This window comes from Hordeum vulgare, chromosome 7H (genome assembly GCF_904849725.1).
Source record: "Hordeum vulgare subsp. vulgare chromosome 7H, MorexV3_pseudomolecules_assembly, whole genome shotgun sequence".
In the NCBI taxonomy this organism is placed as follows: domain Eukaryota; kingdom Viridiplantae; phylum Streptophyta; class Magnoliopsida; order Poales; family Poaceae; genus Hordeum; species Hordeum vulgare.
Window position 1 is genome coordinate 594,339,769 of NC_058524.1, and position 20,953 is coordinate 594,360,721.

The 20,953-nt window shown below is 46.5% G+C and overlaps 1 protein-coding gene across 1 annotated transcript; it reads right to left on the reverse strand.

Moving 5' to 3' along the window:
- Positions 1–437: 437 nt before the first annotated feature.
- LOC123409420 (glutaredoxin-C8-like) lies at positions 438–1,963 on the reverse strand. The gene is made up of 4 exons (XM_045102327.1): positions 1,845–1,963; positions 1,443–1,522; positions 803–901; positions 438–697 (listed from the first exon to the last, which is right to left on the reverse strand). The coding sequence occupies exons 1-4, from the start codon at positions 1,961–1,963 to the stop codon at positions 627–629; spliced, it is 369 nt and encodes a 122-aa protein (XP_044958262.1). The 3' UTR covers positions 438–626.
- Between the last annotated feature and the right edge of the window lie 18,990 nt (positions 1,964–20,953).

A 20,953-nucleotide genomic window follows, 5' to 3' on the forward strand; every position in this document is an offset into this window, starting at 1 on the left:
ATATGGGTGGGCTGCTCTTCTACTACCATGAAAACACTTCACAGCTACATCTAAAAGTATATGATCCTCTTTTGGGGAGATTTACAGACGTGAAAACACCGGGTGGGCTGCTCTTCTACTACCACGAAAACACTTCACGGCTACATCTAAAAGTATATGATCCTCTTTTGGGGAGATGCACAAACGTGAAAACACCGGGTGGGCTGCTCTTCTACTACCATGAAAACACTTCACGGCTACATCTAAAAGTATATGATCCTCTTTTGGGGAGATGCACAGACGTGAAAACACCGACCAACCTCATCGGCAAAGTCCAACTTCGGATCCTAGCTAGATTGAGAGATGTCTTGTCACTTAAACTAAACATATATGTACTTCGTGTGTATGGTGATATGCAGAAACAATCTGTGGTTTGTGCTTGAAATGCAATCAATCACTACGCAACGATCGAACAATCACAGTGCGAGATAACAACCGAGGGATCGCCACAAAGTACGGTTAAAACAGTTTATACTTTTATAAGACAGAGTCCGAGTGATAGTTTCTGCGAGAAAGATAATCCAGGGTTGCATTGCAAGGCATTGGTAACCTCAACAAGAAGGACAAGATTTGTGCTAAAATTATATTCAAAGATCGTCCTTGACACTGATGTTCAGAAGTTTAGCCATCTCGCCACTTCCATATGCGTCAGCAGTATCTGCATTTTCCCATGAATGAAAATAAAAAGGTGAGGAGTCGGGACGGAACAAGAATTCACTGAAATACTTGTTCTAACTGATCTATGTACGAGAACACTATGTACCATCAGAGCCTCCCAAATGATTTCCACGGATGAAAACCTGAGGAACAGTACGGCTCCCAACCATGTCAGATAAGGCGTTCTGGATTTCCCCACCATCCTCTACATCACAACCGGAATACATCTTTTCATTGAAAAAATTCTATGAATTGTAAGCATTTACAACATGTTCGGAATGTTGGTATTCCCAGTCTAAGAACCAATGCAATGTAACTAAAAGAATTATGTGCATCTTTTCATCAAAAGGAGAAAGCCAGTTTTTGTTGCAAGAGAATAGCAGCAGGGCAAACATGTGCCCACTGGCACCCATAAGTGCAGAATAACACACAAACAAACACCTATTCCATCACGTGCTACCAAAGAGTAATTTGAACCCTGTTGTTTCAGTATGCGATATCATTCTTAAAAATTTATTTCATAGATACCACCAGGTTAGTTTCTATGGAACTTCCACTGGTGGTAAAATCATGGCTGAATGCCCTAGACATATATACCCCAAGATGACCCGATTCTGAGAACAAAAGGACATAACCAACTGTACTTGTAGTAGAGGACATGACAATATATATTTAAGGCAAAATCTTTACAGATAAAGAAAAAAAGAGACTGATAAGATACAACAAACAAGTGAACAAGGATGTACCTCGCTGATCAAGCTCGACGACATATGGATCCTTCTTCAGTTCAAGCTCCTTGAACATAACCTTTGCCCTTCTACAATACCTGCAAATTTTGAGTACTTAAACTGTTAACATACTGTTTCTTGTGACAGTACGAAAACACTAAAATGTGGTAAGTCGGTAGTTGTTAGGTTCTGCAACTATGGGCAATTCATAGCTTTTCATATAGCAATTCAGATAGATGAAAGGAGTAGCACGACCTCGTCCATCTCTTCCTTGGTGGATCTGAATTGCAGAACGATCTGTTGCTGTTTGTTTATAACGGCTGGATCTCATCTACAGAAAATTCAGCTCAGAGAAAAATAACATCAAGGTCTGCTGCTATTTGTTCATCACGGCTAAATCTCATCTCCATCCACACAGACTGGCCACCGAACACATGCGTCCGCTCCCGCGCTGTGCAGCCATGGCGAGCCGCCACCGGTCGCCTTGTCCAGCCTTCCGACAAGGCTAGCGCCTCCATCAGCTGTCCCAAAGTCTCCATAGCCCGCCCCTTCCCTAATCCTCCCGCGAGCGCAATGACGCCGTGCTCGAGTCCATCGAGCCTCCTCCCTCCGGCGTTTGTGAGGCTGCTATGGTTCACACGGGTAGGGGAAAATCACGCCGGCGGCTGCAGGGTCAACGACATCATCCTCCACGATCCTCCCGAGGAAGCACTCCTCATGTCTTCCTCGTCTTCACCGGCGACCCCCGCCGTGCCGCCCGCCTCCAGATCCGCTAGATTGGGATGGGCGAGGGGAGGGAGCAGCGGGGTTGGCGGGGCGTGTGACGGGAAGGGGTAGGGGTGGAGGTTGAGTGGCCTCCTCCAGTTCTTCGGCGCGCGACAAGGCGAGGCGGACGACGGCGGGGTGGACTGACGCCGGTGTGAAGCGAGACCCATGGGCAGCACCGGCTCCCTGCCATGGACTTAAAACTGCAGTGCGGGTTGAATAACAAAAATGATAGAGGCTTTTCTGCATAATAGCCGCTACGGACAACAGAAGCCTTCGGTGCTTTATTATTAGGGAGAGAAAATAGTTATACGGTAATGAACGACCTGATGGCCGGACAGCTGGTGGGAGTGCAAAATTAACCGAGTGCATGAATATATAGCACCACGGTTGAATCACGGCGCGCGGTGTCCTAGTTTGGTCGTTTACTGGGGCATGCGGACTGGGTGCAGCGGCAGGCATCTAGATGATTTTTCCCTAGGCTCTATCGGCGAGATACAGATACGATCGACTGTGTTTTTAGTGCGGATCGACTGATTGTTCCAATGGCGCCGCCAGAATGCTTTGTGGAAAAACGGGCAGTTTGCAAGCCTCGATGGCTTTGGAGTTAAGTTGGTAGGCTTCTATTGGGCTTGGGCTTGTAGTTATCTACTACTCCTATTCACAACACGGTTAATAATAATGCCAACTGCTGATTATAATATGTTTTTTGATAAAATAAATATATTAGTATCACATACATATCAATTACATCCAACCTCTTCAGCAATGCAATACCCTAATGATATTACCCTAATGATATTACGGATACAAACATCCAAAAAATGAAGAAAAAGAAGCTAAAGAAAGAAAAAAAGCCTCACTACACAGTTCTAGTCCTTACAAGAGGAGTACAACCACCACCAATACAACACCTGAAGTTCAAGTTCTTCAAAAGCGACACCCAAAGAAGGAAACAATGTACAAGTGCCGTCGTCACCCGATCGTAGATCTTAGGTTTTCACCCTGAAGATAGGCCCCACCCTTAAAACAATGCCTTCAACAAAGCCATCGACAAGCACAACCAATTAAGGCGAGACCGTAGATTTTCATTATCAGAGACAAGACTTCGAACGCATCTGCGTTGTCACCCCCACTTACCTACTACTGCTACAAAATCCGAAACACCAAGCAAGTTCCTCATCGCAACAAAGGCTCCAATCACCATTTCTAGTCCTCTGATCTCGGCTTCCATGACATTCTCCGCCTCTGACTTACTAACACTTGAACCAGATTAAGGAGGGCATGCGTTAGGCATATCTTCATCTTGTCGCTTGAGGAACCCATGACAGATCGGAGCGGTGATCCGATGGGGCTGGACGGACTGACACATTTAAACATGTTTTCGTTGTGTGAGCACTGAGGTCATCATTGGTAACACAAATGTGAGGCCATGTGAAAATAAAGGATGTGGAGAGAGTGAGAGACGCCTTAGAACTAACACATTTAAAAGCTTTTTCATTGTGTGAGCACTAAGGCAACCATTGGAAACACAAATATAATGTCATGTGAAAATAATGGACGCGGACTATTATGGTCTTGAGTCATGATTATTTCGTTAAAAACGTGTGTTATTTTGTTTTCCATTGCAACGCACGGGCTTTTATGCTAGTAAACACGAAAATCTCAAGGGACGACGACTGGCTAGAAGGCAAAAGTGGTGCTTCAGGCCATGTGTCAGCTTCGAAGCAATGGAGAGATCCGTGCGAAGTATCGGTTCCTGCAAAACTAAATGTGTTCTTGTGACGTCCCACACAACATTCAGTCCCCACCTTCGAAGTTTTGTATCACACGAAGCCTACGCTAGTCAGAGTGCTCTATGTCCAGGTCAGTATGGGCACTAGCAAAGGATGATATGGTGGAACACCTGATACCCATGAGGATTAAAAATGAAAAATTATGGCTATCGACAATGCATGATTCTTTGCAGCGGGAGGATTTTACAGAGATGGTATGCATGATGGAATAGTATATATGAGCAAGAATTTCAGCCACCGGTGCCCACTCATCTTTCTATTAAACACTGCATATGCATGCAAAAAATCAACATCTGCATGTTGATTGGTTGCTGCATTGCATCAAGGCCCAACTCGGTGCATGTTGTTTGGTTGTGTGTGTTTATGCTTTAGGTGTAAGCAGATGCAAAACACAATTGTTTCGTTGGGTGCAAATACTTGATCTGTTAACCCATTTCAAATATGGTGGACTTATCACCCATTTGTCAGCACACAACACACACTGCACACCCAACATACTCATTATCAGCAACAAGAACACATCACCAATAAATCAATAACAAAGAAAGAACACGCAACTCTTAAGTACTACTAGGCAAACGTTTAATACAAGAGGGCATCCGATGCCCCTGCAGGCCCCAGGGTGCTAGTCCATGGCCAAAATATAGACAAGTTCACAACAAAAGAGACGGTCGGACTTCAGTTCAAATCTACACTAATTTAGTCCATTTCAGACTAGAAGGAATAAACTACATTGCATGAGCGATGTTGCCAACACGGCTCGGCTAGGAGCACAGGACCCTGCAGATGTTGGAGTTGTTGGCATTGAAGATCTGCACCTTATGCCCCAGGATGGAGAGCCTAAAGACTACAAGGTCGCCGGGGACGATCTTGTGCCGGTGGCAGAAGTACTCCCAGCCACACCCCAGCACCATGTGCCCACTGAACATCTACACGTGGACCCACAACACGCACCACTTGTTGGCGGAGAGACTCGTGACACAAAGAGGGACGGTGACCAGCCATTGCTTCATCACTGACCTGAATTTAGGCGGGATGATGAGCATGGCGATGTTCACTTGGTCATGGATCTGCACATAGAATTTGATAGCCCCCCCACACCCTCCTCGTGGCCGGTCCTCAGCCTCCTGCCAGTGCCGAGCGGCATGCTCATCTACTCCCTCCTGCCAGGAAGCACCACCCTCCTAAACCATCGGTTTGTGGGGATGAGGTCCTCCGCCCCCTTTGCGCCGACGACGACATGCGCACCACCGCCAACTCTGTCTCACCCTGTCTTCATTATCTTGTAAGCAAGTTGGACATTAGTTAACAATATATGGCACAGGATAAGAGCTAACAAGTAGGACATATTGAAAGGACGTGGATGTCGCCTAGAGGGGGTGAATAGGAGATTAAAAAACTTATGGTTTAGGCTTGAAAAAATGCGGAATAAAACAAACATTTAATTTGTCAAGCACAAAACCTAAAACAACTAGGCTCACCTATGTGCAACAACTTATGCCGAGAAAAATAAACAACTATGTGATAGCAAGATATTTAATAAGAAACAATATGGCTATCACAAATTAAAGTGCATAAGTAAAGGGCTTGGGTAAGAGATAACTGAGGCACGCGGAGACGATGATGTATCCCGAAGTTCACACCCTTGCGGATGCTAATCTCCGTTTGGAGCGGCGTGGAGGCACAATGCTCTCCAAGATGCCACTAAGGCCACCATAATCTCCTCACGCCCACGCACAATGCAAGATGTCGTGATTCCAGTAAGGGATCCTTGAGGGCGGTCACTAAACCTGTTGTGATTTTGTCACGGCAGATGTCCTCGTGAAAGGACTTAGTGATGGAGCCATCGCACCTTGGTGGCGACTCAAAGGGGGTGAGCGGAAGAGAGACTTAGGTTTACCCAGGTTCGGCCCCTCCGGTGGAGGTAAAAGCTTACGTCCTGCTTTGTGTATATTGATGGTGGATTCGATTACAAGGAGGGCGTAACTCGCCTGACCTAGCTCTCGATGGATTTTAACTTAACTTATCTGCCCTAGAGATTCGCCTTTATATACAGGTCGAGGCCCTAGGGTTTACAAAGTCCTGGCCACATTACAAATTGTTGCTTTCAATATCTCTAAGTCACCGTGTCTTCCAAGCTAGGAAACCTCCTTGGCGACTTATCTTCTCCATTAGTCTTGAACCGCCATCTGGTCCTATAGGCCCTGTCCGGCTCTTCGTCGAGGTTCTCCTCGCACATCTCAAACCTTGGGCGACGCTTATCTTGATCATGAATGTAGAATCGCCATTTACCTGACCTGACCCAAGAGGGCGGGTCATACCGTGGGCAATATCCTTTACATTAGGCCCCGGATTGACTTGAATTTGTTCACGCCAATAAACCTTCATACTTGTCTTCGGCGATTCGTACACGATCTCTGACCTTTCTTCAACAAGTGACAAGCCGCCTATCTTTCTGAATTACCTGAGTCGCCAGGTCTTTTATTGATGATGCCATCTTTTCCATTATTCCATGGATCTTGATGATATCACTTCCAACGGATCTTTTGTCTTATCTTGTCATCCCGAAAATCTAGGCGCCATCATTTCCGGTTTTCAATGCACGTACTTGACTCCCGCGCCTGTCGTTTCGATTTTACCCTGGGTCATTAAATAGCCGTGGGGGGAGGGGGCATCCCCACCTACCTCTATTCCATCTCCTCCAATGTGTCTTCTTCCTCGAGCTTGCGTCACGAACGTCGTGCCACTGCCGAACCTCTTCTCCGGACCTAGGGCTTCTCGGGCTGATCAAGGGCGTGGTCTTCTGCGCAAACCTCCGCGTCATTCTTCCGTTGTCGCCTTCCCTCAGCACGCAACTCCGCCTTCTCCATTAAACCTAGATCTCGGACCCCCGTAGTTCTTAGAGTAGCATCGAAACTCCATGAGCGTCATCTCATCATGCCATCAACCCATATAGGTACGGTCTTTAGATCCCTCTTTTTAGCAATGAACTGCGGTAGTCCCATCAACAACCCACAGCAAACATATCATTCCCCCATTGTTCTATAGGACCACCACACTCATTCCACAGTGTTCTTGTGTTCTTAGCATTTTTATTTCGGAAAGTTTATTTTCCTCAATAGAATCACTTGTAGATCCATAAATTATGTCTTGGCATTGTAAACATGTTTGTCATTGATTAGGAATATCCTAAGGAAATGTTTAGAGTCGCAACCCGCCCTCAATGCTGTGGCGAGTCACAACTCCCCCTTAGACATGCTCTCAGCTGTTGGCTAGGGAGCTACCATGCCATATGTCCCGACGACCCGCCAATCCTTCTTATGCAGATCTTCGTCCCCCTCCTTTTAAACTTGTAATCATGGGTTCCATCTCCAAATGCAACTCGTTGCCAACAGAAGTAAATGACGCCTATCTTGCAAATTTGGTGAAAGTGGGCAATCTTGCATCCAAAGAAGCGATCGGCTGACGAACCGCCTTTGGAGAGCAACGTCCACAACCTACCGAAGGGGAAGTAGTCGTTTTCGCTGATCACCTCGAGCGAGGCTTCACGCCGCCCAGCTCAAAGTTCTTCAGGGACGCCTTGAATTTCTTCAACCTCCATCCCCAAGACTTAGGGCCAAACTCCATCAGCAACCTTTGTCAGTTCCAAGTGTTCTGTGAGGCTTACGTGCAAATAGAGCCCACTGTACTTTTGTTCAGGAAGTTCTTTTATCTTTACCGCCAAACCGAGTTTGCCAACGGGCCCTGCCTAGAGCTTGGGGGAGTTAACATCCAGCGACGGCGAGAATGCGGGTTCTCGGCTGTTACATTGCCCAGTCATCCCAAGGGTTGGGCAAAGACTTGGTTCTACTACCGCGACACTTCTCCACCCAACGAGAACCCCTTACCAGGCTTCAGGAAGGAACGTGTGCCCATGGATTTCAAGTTTCCTGAAAAGCTAACTGAAGAAGAAGAAGCTACGTTTGTCCCTATCTTCGCAAAGCTCAGGGCTCTTACTGTCAATGGTCTTACTGGGATCGATCTGATCCGCTGCTGGGTGGAGTGGAGAATCATGCCTTTGAGCCGCCAGAATGGCTTGATGTGTGAATTCAATGGCGACTTAAACCACCCCCAATGCTTCTATAACGTGAGGCTTGAAGAAGAAGACATTGTTGAAATTGTGAAGAAGCCTAGTGGCGAGCCTGTTGAGAACTGCTCCAAAATCGGGATTAAACCTTTCTACGTTTCTAACCCGGCTCGAGAGGTAAAACATCCCAAGTCACCCTTCTAGCTTTTTAATATACTCGTGCTTGTTTCTGATATGAGCTTTAATCATGTCAATCAGAGGAATTCGGCCTTTTGGAACCGAAGGCCCAAGACAGTCGTCAAGAAAACGACCAAACCCGCCCCAAAGAAGAAGAAAAACAAAGGCAAGGCCAGTGTAAAGGAATCATCCGTTGTTGGCGAGTCTCGGACGCCGAAGAACAATCAGAGGTAAATGCTCCTTTGTCTTTATTGCTTTAATATGACTTGTACTCATGCTTTGCTACCTACGTTTATAGGATGATGACTTTGAGAGCCAAGATGAAGATGTCGAGGTAATTTCCATTTCTTCCGACTCAAACTCTTCTCCTCCCAAGCCGGCCAGGTGAATCTGTAGGAAAGTTCCCCTATCTTCCCCGGATGCTTATCTAGATCCCAATTTCTTTTTGAAGAAGGCGAGTTTTACGCCCAAGCGTCTTACTCGAAGCCACTCTGGGTACCTCTTGTCCTTGCCCGAGAAAACAACTGGTCGCAAACGACTGGACGAGGTACATTGCTATAAACATCTTTTCTTCCTGCGCAACTATTCTCGTGATTTACCCAATCTTTGAATCCTTCACCCAACAGGTTTCACCTCCTTCATCTGGCGACTCAGCTGCCTCAACTCTTCCCCCATCGATCCCTCTTCAGGGGTAAGTTACTTAATTAACATGTTCCTTCGGGTGTCAATGTTTCTGTTTTAATATTGGCACCATCGTTCCTTAGGGCTCAAGCAAAAAAGAGGAAAACCGGCGAGTCATCTTCTGATCCCAAAGCGGCTGAAATGTTTGGCATGAGTACCTCCATCCCAGAGGCTCAAGAAGAACCAGCTGAGTCTCACGCCGATGCCTTTGATGATTTCCCTAACATCCGCGGCGATCTTCCAAGCCCTCAAAAGTAGTTAACTCAAGACAACAACCCTCCCAGTTCTCATAAGGCGGATGAAGATGGGATACCTGACCCGGATTCAGTCGTCGTCACTGGTACCGCCTATTCTAAGCCTGCAACCACGGTTTTAACCAAACATGTACCAAAAGATGCCCAAGTCTTTTCAGAAAAAGATATCACCAAACTGAAGCTTCCCAATTATGATAAATTGGAGTTTGATGAACTGTCCTCTGGTTTTGTGAGCTGCCTAGATACGAGCCATGAAATGGAAAAGAGCTTGGCTAACATGATGCGAATAAAACATGAGGTATGATACCTTTTGACCTTCTTGACATGTCCTCCCATTAGCCCTCCAAAGGACGAGTCATCCATGACGAATCGTGCTTTGTGTAATCTTTCAACCTGTAGCCCCCAAGGACCGGGTCATCTTTTTAAAGATGAGCTGGGTCTTCAGTTTGTACTTGAATAAAAGCTTCAACCTGTAGCCCCCAAGGGCCGGGTCATCTTTTTAAAGATGAGCCGAGTCTTTAGTTTGTACTTGAACAAGAGCTTCAACCTGTAGCCCCCAAGGGCCGGATCATCTTTTTAAAGATGAGCCGGGTCTTTAACTTGTACTTGAAGAAAAAACTTCAACCTGTAGCCCCCAAGATCCGGGTCATCTTGTTAAAGATGAGCTGGGTCTTTAGCTTATAATTGAAGAAAAGCTTCAACCTGTAGCCCCCAAGGGTCGGGTCATCTTTTAAAGATGAGCCGGGCCTTTAGCTTATAATTGAAGAAAAAAACTTCAACCTATAGCCCCCAAGGGCCGGGTCATCTTTTTAAAGATGAGCCGGGTCTTTAGCTTATAACTGAAGATAAAACTTCAACCTGTAGCCGCCAAGGGCCGGGTCATCTTTTTAAAGTTGAGCCATGTCTTTGCTTGAAGATATTACCTCTAGAAAAAATGAATCGTACATTAGCCCCCAAGTGTCAGGATGTTGCTTGCAATGGTCCTGAAACTTGCTTTCCCTGATGTTTTTGTAGGAATCATTGACTCGGGCCGACTCAACTATAGCCGGCTTGAAACAAAGCCTGGCTGAACAACAGGATACTCGAGCTAAATTTGAAGAGAGGCTTTGCCTTGCCCTGGCTGACATGGAAAAAATTAAGGTAGAGCACAAAAAGTTTGAAGACAAAGCCCACACTGAGCAAGCTGCCATACTGAAAAGGGCGGAACAATTCGAAGAAAAACTGAAAGTCGCCGTGCAAGAGCTGTTCGGATTAAAACGTCACATCTCAAAGATGGCCCATGTTGTGTTCAGTAAGTATCGATTACTCCCTTCTGAAAGCGTATTGTCCGACCTTGCAGCGACTTATGATCGTGCTTCTTTCCTGCAGGTCCTCGAGCCGCCACTCTTCAGAATGATTGCATTTTGAAGCTGAAGGCAATCTATACTTTGACGGAGCAGATGTACACTGGTGGTGTGATGACTATGAAGGCCATCATGGGCAACAAAGAGCCCGTAATATCCATCCAACATATGCTGGGCTGTTTGTCTACGCTGCCACCCCAGATAGAGGAGCTGAAGAGGTCAGCCACCCGCAAAGGAGCACTAACTGCCTTAAGCCGGTGCTTGTCCTATGCTCCAGAACTTAAACCGGCAAAAATAACTCGGGGATTTCCAGAGCTAAAAGACGACGGGTCAGAGTTCACCGAAGAAGATTACCATCGCTGTGTAAAAGAATCTCGCTTCGCGACAACTCAACTAGCAGCCGACCTAGATTTTGGCAAATATCAGGCGGCTTATGATGAGCACAGCAAACGGGTTACTCCTCCTTCATAGGAAATCACCGTCCTGACTCCGCAACGCCGTAAGCATCCTTTTGACTCTGATGCTGATCTGTCCACCATCTTGACTGACGAGGACGAGTTCCATGCCTTGACTAATTGCAATTGGAAATTGGGCGACTTACAGATCCAAGATGGCGAAAGCTCGAGGCAGGATAATCCGGAGGCGGCTTGTGTCAAGAGTGACATGAAGATCACCCGCGGAATTTAGTTTGATCATCCATGGCCGGGTTATGTCTCCTCATATGGCCTTCTGAGCCATGTAATAGTCTAGAAATTTGAAAACAATATTATAACTGTACCTTGTGATGACGTTAAAGTATCAACCTTTTATTAATATGAATCGCCTTGCCAAGTGCTTTTGCCATATCTGACAGAGAACCTCTTTCCCTGTTTATCAGTGAAGAAAAAAGAAGCCGGCTCAATGAGTCGCGGCGGTTTGTAATGGAGTTTTTATGAAACTCTTTGGCTATGCTACAAAGATACTTTATAGTCATAAAGTTTGTCGGCTCAATGAGTCACGACAGGGTAGGACGAGTTTGCAAGACTCTAGTGCTACCCCAGGAAGGCTTTTGCAACAGCCTGAGTTGTTTAGACCGGCTGATCAGGCGCGAGTCAAGCTTCAGTGAAGGAGGTTAAGTTCAGGGTCCACAAAGTGGATTGACTCGCCAAGAGTACATGGGACCATAGGGCGAGTAGCCCAACACACGGTCCAGTATAACCATTGTAATGCGTTAATTTTTCTCTAGCCAAGTGGGTATTCAGGCTGAACTCAATGAGCAGAAGCCCCCAAGTGACCTATGATTAGGGAAAAACCACACATAGGATTACATAAGCCTTTACGCTCTTACTGCAAAACAACTCGGGAACTAATAGCCCCCAAGTAAGCCGGCTTAATTCTCAAAACCATATAGGGTGCCTATGTTTGAACCGTGCAACGTGGCAACTTTGGTCCTCTTTGGCGTACCAGCATCCAGTTTTGAAATAAGCGCAGCATGGTGACTTTTTCTCTTTGATGCTGATATCATCCATGTTTGGACGACTTATGAAACAATAAAGACTCATGATCTCAAGAAGCTGAAACGACAGAGACCCCGAAGTTCGTGGGCGCCGACTTTATAGCTTTATTTATATATGAAAAGAGATTACAATGAATGAATTTTGTACAGAGATAAGGAGCCAGTGGCTCTAAGTATAGTAAGGCCGTAAGTGGGCAATGTTCCACGGTCGGGTTGTCTCAACCTCTGTTGTTGGCCTATCTCGGGGAAGATTCACTAGGTAGTAGGAACCATTGTGAAGATTCTTGGTGACGACAAAAGGTCCTTCCCACGGAGGGGATAACTTATGCATATCAGTATGATCCTGAATCAACCGGAGCACTAAGTTGCCCTCCTAAAAGACTTGACTTTTGACTCGGCGGCTATGATAGCGTCACAAGTCTTGTTGATAAATCGTCGATCGTGATGCTGCCAAGTCGCGTTTCTCATCCAAGGCGTCTAACGAATCTTGACGCGCAAGCTCATTGTCTTTCTCTACATAAGCGACAACTCGTGGCGAGTCGTGCCTGCTACCTCTTGAGCTTGCATTGGTTTTTCCCTTGAAAAGGAAAGGGTGATGCAGCACAGTAGTAGTAAGTATTTCCCTCAGTTTGAGAACCAAGGTATCAATCCATTAGGAGTATCAAGCCAAGTCTCCAAAGTACCTGCGCAAAAACAGCAAACTTGCACCCAACGCTACAAATGGGTTGTCAATCCCTTCACGATTGATTGCAAGGTGAGATCTGAAGGCGGAAAGTGCAACAAAGTAAAAGTGTAAGGCGGAAAATATGACGTGAAGTAGACCCGGGGGCCATAGTGTTCACTATAGGCTTCTCTCAAGATAGCAAATATTACGGTGGGTGAACGAATTACTGTCGAACAATTGATAGAACCGCGTAAAGTCATGACGATATCTAAGGCAATGATCATACATATAGGCATCACGTCCGAGACAAGTAGACCGATACTTTCTACATCTACTACTATTACTCCACACATCAACTGTTGGAAATATGCCCTAGAGGCAATAATAAAATGGTTATTATCATATTTCCTAGTTCATGATAATCGTCTATTGTTCATGCTATAATTGTATTAACAGGAAACAGTAATACATGTGTGAATAAATAGATCACAATATGTCCCTAGCAAGCCTCTAGTTAGCTAGCTCGTTAGTCAATAGATGATCATGGTTTCCTGATCATGGGCATTAGATGTCATTGATGAAGGGATCACATCATTGGAGAATGATGTGATGGACAAGACCCAATCCTAAGCATAGCACTAGATCGTATTGTTCGTATGCAAAAGCTTTTCTAATGTCAAGTGTCTTTTCCTTCGACCGTGAGATTGTGCAACTCCCGGATACCGTAGGAGTGCTTTGGGTGTATCAAACGTCACAACGTAACTGGGTGACTATAAAGGTGCACTACGGGTATCTCTGAAAGTGTCTGTTGGGTTGGTACGAATCGAGATCGGGATTTGTCACTCCGTGTGACGGAGAGGTATCTCTGGGCCACTCGGTAGAACATCATCATGAGCTCAGTGTGACTAAGGAGTTAGTCACACGATGACGTGCTACGGAACGAGTAAAGAGACTTACCGGTAACGAGATTGAACAAGGTATTGGTATACCGACGATCGAATCTCGGGCAAGTTCTATACCGACAGACAAAGGGAATTGTATACGGGATTGATTGAATACTTGACATCGTGGTTCATCCGATGAGATCATCGTGGAGCAAGTGGGAGCCACCATGGGTATCCAGACCCCGCTAATGGTTATTGGCAAGAGAGGTGTCTCGGTCATGTCTGCGTGTCTCCCGAACCCGTAGGGTCTACACACTTAAGGTTCGGTGACGCTAGGGTTATAGGGAATTGTTATACGAGGTTACCGAAAGTTGTTCGGAGTCCCGGATGAGATCCCGACGTCACGAGGAGCTCCGGAATGGTCCGGAGGTAAAGATTGATATATAGGATGGATGGTTTCGGACACCGAAAGTGTTTCGGGCATCACCGGTAACGTACCGGGACCACCGGAGGTGGCCCCGGTGGGTCCACCGAAGGGGGGCAACGACCCCGGGAGGTAAGATGGGCCAAGCAGGGGAGGGAACCAGACCCTAGGTGGGCTGGTGCGCCTCCCCACTCAGCCCAATGCGCAGGGGAGAGAAAAGGGGGGGGGCAAACCCTAAGCGAGGTGGGCCTAAGGCCCACCAGGGGTGCGCCACACCCCTCCTCCCCCCTTGGCCGCCGCACCAGCCCCCATCTAGTGCTGGCGCCCCCCAGGAGGGGGAAACCCTCAAGGGGCGCAACCCCTCCCTTCCCTTATATATACCGGGCACTTTTGGCCATTGGGAGACAGACTTCTCCCTCTCCCTCGGCGCAACCCTGCCCTTCTTCCTCCTCCTCTCTGCCGGTGCTTGGCGAAGCCCTGCCGGGAGACCTCGTCTCTCCATCGACACCACGCCGTCGTGCTGCTGGAGTTCTTCCCCAACCTCTCCCTCCTCCTTGCTGGATCAAGGTGCAGGAGACGTCACCGGGTTGCACGTGTGTTGAACGCGGAGGTGCCGTAGTTCAGCACTAGATCGGAATCCCTGCGAGTACGACTCCATCAACCGCGTTCTAGCAACGCTTCCGCTTAGCAATCTTCAAAGGTATGAAGATGCTCTTACCCCTCTCTTGTTGCTGGTCTCTCCATAGGAAGATCTGAATATGCGTAGGAAAATTTTGAATTTATGCTACGTTCCCCAACAGTGGTATCATAGCCAGGTTTTCTATGCGTAGATTCTATGCACGAGTAGAACACAAAAGTTGTGGGCGATGATTTGTCAATTTGCTTGCCGCTACTAGTCTTATTATTTTCCGGCGGTATTGTGGGATGAAGCGGCCCGAACCGACTTTACACGTACGCTTACGTGAGACTGGTTGCACCGACAGACATGCACACCGTGCATAAAGGTGGCTAGCGGGTGTCTGTCTCTCCTACTCTAGTCGGATTGGATTTGATGAAAAGGGTCCTTATGAAGGGTAAATAGCTTTGGCATATCATCATTGTGCCTGTCACGTAGGTAAGAAGGCTTTCTTGCTAGAAACCCAAATCAGCCACGTAAAACTTGCAACAACAATTAGAGGACGTCTAACTTGTTTTTGCAGGGTTTGACATGTGATGTGATATGGCCAATGTTGTGATGTTGCATGTATGATGTATGCGATGATCATGTTATTGTAATAGGTTTCACGACTTGCATGTCGATGAGTATGACAACCGGCAGGAGCCATAGGAGTTGTCTTAATTTATTGTATGAGATGCAACGCCATGTGCTTACTAATTTTACTTCATTGCTAACGGTTAGCTATAGTAGTAGTGATAGTAGTAGTTGGCGTGACGACTTCACGGAGACACGATGATGGAGATCATGATGATGGAGATCATGGTGTCACGCCGGTGACGATGATGATCATGCGATGCCTGAAGATGGAGATCGAAAGGGCGAAGATGATAATGGCCATATCATGTCACTATATGATTGCATTGTGATGTTTATCATGTTTTTCATCTTATTGCTTAGAATGACGGTAGCATAATAAGATGTTCCCTCTTAAAATTTCGAGAACGTATTCCCCTAAGTGTGCACCGTTGCGAATGTTCGTTGTCTCGAAGCACCACGTGATGATCGGGTGTGATAGATTCTAACGTTCGCATACAACGGGTGTAAGCCAGAATTACACACGCGAAACACCTAGGTTGAATCGACGAGCTTAGCATGTACAGACATGACCTCGAATACAAGAGACTGAAAGGTCGAACATGAGTCGTATGGTTGAATACGATCAACATGAAGTTGCTCACCATGGTAACTAGTCCGTCTCACGTGATGATCGGACACGGGTTAGTCAACATGGATCATGTATCACTTAGATGACTAGAGGGATGTCGATTTAAGTGGGAGTTCATACTTAATATGATTAAATGAACTTAACTGTCATGAACTTAGTCTAAAAGTTGTCTTTATAAATATTGTAGATGGCCAACGTCAACCTCAATTTCAATGCACTCCTAGAGAAAAACAAGCTGAAAGGAATAATGGAGAGAGCAACCGACTTATTGGAAATAATACATACTGATGTGTGTGGTCCAATGAACGTTGAAGCTCGCGGTGGCTATCGTTATGTTCTCATTCTCACCGATGATTTGAGTAGGTATGGGTATATCTACTTGATGAAGCACAAATCTGAGACATTTGAAAAGTTCAAGGAATTTCAGAGTGAGGTTGAGAATCAACGTGACAGAAAAATTAAATGTATACGATCTGATCGTGGAGGAGAATATTTGAGTCACGAGTTTGGCACACACCTAAGGAAGTGTGGAATCGTTTCACAACTGACGTCGCCTGGCACACCGCAACGCAACGGAGTGTGTGAACGTCGTAATTGCACTTTATTAGATATGGTACGATCTATGATGTCTCTTACCGACTTACCGCTATCATTTTGGGGATACACATTAGAGACTGGAGCATTCACTTTAAATAGGGCACCGTCTAAATCCGTTGAGATGACACCGTATGAACTATGGTTTGGCAAGAAACCTAAGTTGTCATTTCTTAAAGTTTGGGGCTGCTATGCTTAATTATGTGAAGAAACTTCAACCAGAAAAGCTCGAACCCAAAGCGGAGAAATGCGTATTCATAGGATACCCTGAGGAAACTATTGGGTATACCTTCTATCTTAGATCCGAAGGTAAAACCTTTGTTGCCAAGAACGGATCCTTTCTAGATAAAGAGTTTCTCTCGAAAGAAGTAAGTGGGAGGAAGGTAGAACTTGATGAGGTAATTACACCCCCTCTCTAATAGGATAGTAGCGCAGCGCGGGAAGTTGTTCCTGTGGTGCCTGCACCAACTGAAGAGGAAGTTAATGATAATGATCATGAAGCTTCAGATCAAGTTACTACTGAACCGCGAAGGTCCACAAGGGCACGCTCCGCACCAGAGTGGTACGGCAACCCCGTGATGGAAATCATGTTGTTAGACAACGGTGAACCTTCGAGCTATGAAATCCGAGATAGGATCCATGTATGAGAACAAAGTATGGACTTTGGTGGACTTGCCCGATGACCGGCGAGCCATAGAAAATAAATGGACCTTCAAGAAGAAGACTGATGCAAACGGTAATGTAACCGTTTATAAAGCTCGACTTGTCGCAAAGGGTTTTTGACAAATTCAAGGAGTTGACTACGAAGAGACTTTCTCTCCCGTAGCGAAGCTGAAATCAGTCCGAATCATGTTAGCGATTGCCACCTTTTATGATTATGAAATTTGGCAAATGGACGTCAAAACAGCGTTCCTTAACGGGAACCTTAAGGAAGAGTTGTATATGATGCAACCAGAAGGTTTTGTCGACCCTAAGGGTGCTAACAAAGTGTTCAAGCTCCACCGCTCCATCTACGGGCTGGTGCAAGCATCTCGGAGTTGGAACATTCACTTTAATGATGTGATTAAAGCATTTGGGTTCATACAGGTTTACGGAGAAGCCTGTCTGTACAAGAAAGTGAGTGGGAGCTCTGTAGCTTTCCTCATACTGTATGTGGATGACATATTATAGATGGGGAATAATATAGAGATGTTGGAGAGCATAAGGGCCTATTTGAACAAGAGTTTTTCAATGAAGGACCTTGGAGAAGCTCCATACATATTAGGCATCAAGATCTATAGAGATAGATCAAGACGCCTCATAGGTCTTTCGCAAAGTACATACCTTGACAAGATATTGAAGAAGTTCAATATGGAAAACTCAAATAAAGGGTTCTTGCCAGTTTTGCAAGGTATGAGATTGAGTAAGACTCAGTCGCCGACCACGGCAGCACATAGAGAGAAGATGAGTTCTGTCCCCTACGCTTCAGCCGTAGGCTCTCTAATGTATGCCATGCTATGTACCAGACCTGATATAAACCTTGCCATAAGTTTGGTAGGGTGGTACCAAAGTGATCCCGGTATGGAACACTGGACAGAGGTCAAGAATATCCTTAAGTACCTAAAAAGGACTAAGGAAATGTTTCTCGTTTATGGAGGTGACGAAGAGCTTGTCGTAAAGGGTTACACCGACGCTAGCTTCGACACAGATCCGGATGACTCTAAGTTAGAGACCAGATATGTATATGTTTTGAATGGTGGGGCAGTGAGCTGGTGCAGCAGCAAGCAAGAAGTCGTGGCAGCATCTACATGTGAAGCGGAGTACATAGCTGCTTAAGAAGCGGCTCATGAAGGAATTTGGATGAAGGAGCTCATCACCGACCTTGGAGTGGTTCCAAGTGCGTCGGGTCCAATGACACTCTTCTGTGATAACACTGGGGCCATTGCCATAGCCAAGGAGCCCAGGTTTTAGCGGAAGACGAAGCACATCAAACGCCGCTACAACTCCATCGAGGACTATGTCCAGCGTGGAGTAATAGATATTTGTAAAGTACACACAGATCTGAATATTGCAGACCCGTTGACTAAACCTCTTCCACGAGCAGAACATGATCAACACCATACTGCTATGGGTGTTCCATACATCACAATGTAACTAGTTTATTGACTCAAGTGCAAGTGGGAGCCTGTTGGAAATATGCCCTAGAGGCAATAATAAAATGGTTATTATCATATTTCCTTGCTCACGATAATCGTCTATTGTTCATGCTATAATTGTATTAACAGGAAACAGTAATACATGTGTGAATAAATAGATCACAATGTGTCCCTAGCAGGCCTCTAGTTAGGTAGCTCGTTAGTCAATAGATGATCATGGTTTCCTGATCATGGGCATTAGATGTCATTGATGATGGGATCACATCATTGGAGAATGATGTGATGGACAAGACCCAATCCTAAGCATAGCACTAGATCGTATTGTTCGTATGCTAAAGCTTTTCTAATGTCAAGTGTCTTTTCCTTCGACCGTGAGATTGTGCAACTCCCGGATATCGTAGGAGTGCTTTGGGTGTATCAAACGTCACAACGTAACTGGGTGACTATAAAGGTGCACTATGGGTATCTCTGAAAGTGTCTATTGGGTTGGTACGAATCGAGATCGGGATTTGTCACTCCGTGTGACGGAGAGGTATCTCTGGGCCCACTCGGTAGAACATCATCATGAGCTCAATGTGACTAAGGAGTTAGTCACACGATGACGTGCTACGGAACGAGTAAAGAGACTTACCGGTAACGAGATTGAACAAGGTATTGGTATACCGACGATCGAATCTCGGGCAAGTTCTATACCGACAGACAAAGGGAATTGTATACGGGATTGATTGAATACTTGACATCATGGTTCATCCGATGAGATCATCGTGGAGCAAGTGGGAGCCACCATGGGTATACAGACCCCGGTGATGGTTATTGGCAAGAGAGGTGTATCGGTCATGTCTGATTGTCTCCCGAACCTGTAGGGTCTACACACTTAAGGTTCGGTGACGCTAGGGTTATAGGGAATTGTTATACGAGGTTACCGAAAGTTTTTCGGAGTCCCGGATGAGATCCCGAACGTCACTAGGAGCTCCGGAATGGTCCGGAGGTATAGATTGATATATAGGACGGATGGTTTTGGACACCGGAAGTGTTTCAGGCATCACCGGTACCGTACCGGGACCACCGGGGCCGGGTGTCCACCGAAGGGGGGAAACGACCCCGGGAGCTAAGATGGGCCAAGTAGGGGAGGGAACCAGCCCCTAGGTGGGCTGGTGCGCCTCTCCACTCAGCCCAATGCGCAGGGGAGAGAAAAGGGGGGTGGGCAAACCCTAAGCCAGGTGGGCCTAAGGCCCACCAGGGGTGCGCCACACCCCTCCTCCCGCCCTTGGCCGCTGCACCAGCCCCCATCTAGGGCTCCCCCCCAGGAGGGGGAAACCCTCAAGGGGCGCAACCCCTCCCTTCCCCTACATATACCGGGCACTTTTGGCCATTGGGAGACAGACTTCTCCCGCTCCCTCGACGCAGCCGTGCCCTTCTTCCTCCTCCTCTCTGCCGGTGCTTGGCGAAGCCCTGCCGGGAGACCTCGTCTCTCCATCGACACCACGCCATCGTGCTGCTGGAGTTCTTCCCCAACCTCTCCCTCCTCCTTGCTGGATCAAGGTGCGGGAGACGTCACTGGGCTGCACGTGTGTTGAACGCGGAGGTGCCGTATTTCGGCACTAGATCGGAATCGCTGCGAGTACGACTCCATCAACCACGTTCTACAAACGCTTCCGCTTAGCAATCTTCAAAGGTACGAAGATGCTCTTACCCCTCTCTCGTTGCTGGTCTCCCCATAGGAAGATCTGAATATGCGTAGGAAAATTTTGAATTTATGCTACGTTTCCCAACATCGACCGCTATCCAGCATGCATCTAGTGTATTGAGTTCATGACGAACAGAGTAACGCCTTAAGCAAGAGGACATGATGTAGAGGGATAAATTCATGCAATAGATATAAACCCCATCATTTTACACTTGATGACAACAACACGATGCGTGCCTCGCTACCCCTTCTGTCACTTGGTGAGGTCACCGCACGGTATGAACCCAAAACCAAACACTTCTCCCATTGCAAGAATCATAGATCAAGTTGGCCAAACAAAACCCACAACTCGAAGAGAATTACAAGGATATGAAATCATGCATATAAGAGAACAGAAGAAACTCAAGTAAGATTCATAGATAATCTGATCATAAAACCACTATTCATCGGATCTCGACAAACACACCGCAAAAGAAGATTACATCGGATAGATCTCCATGAAGATCATGGAGAACTTTGTATTGAAGATCCAAGAGAGAGAAGAAGCCATGTAGCTACTAGCTATGGGCACGAAGGTCTATGGTAAACTACTCACGCATCATCGGAGAGGCAATGGTGTTGATGAAGAAGCCCTCCGTATCCGAATCCCCCCTCCGGCAGGGCACCAGAATGTGCCCCCAA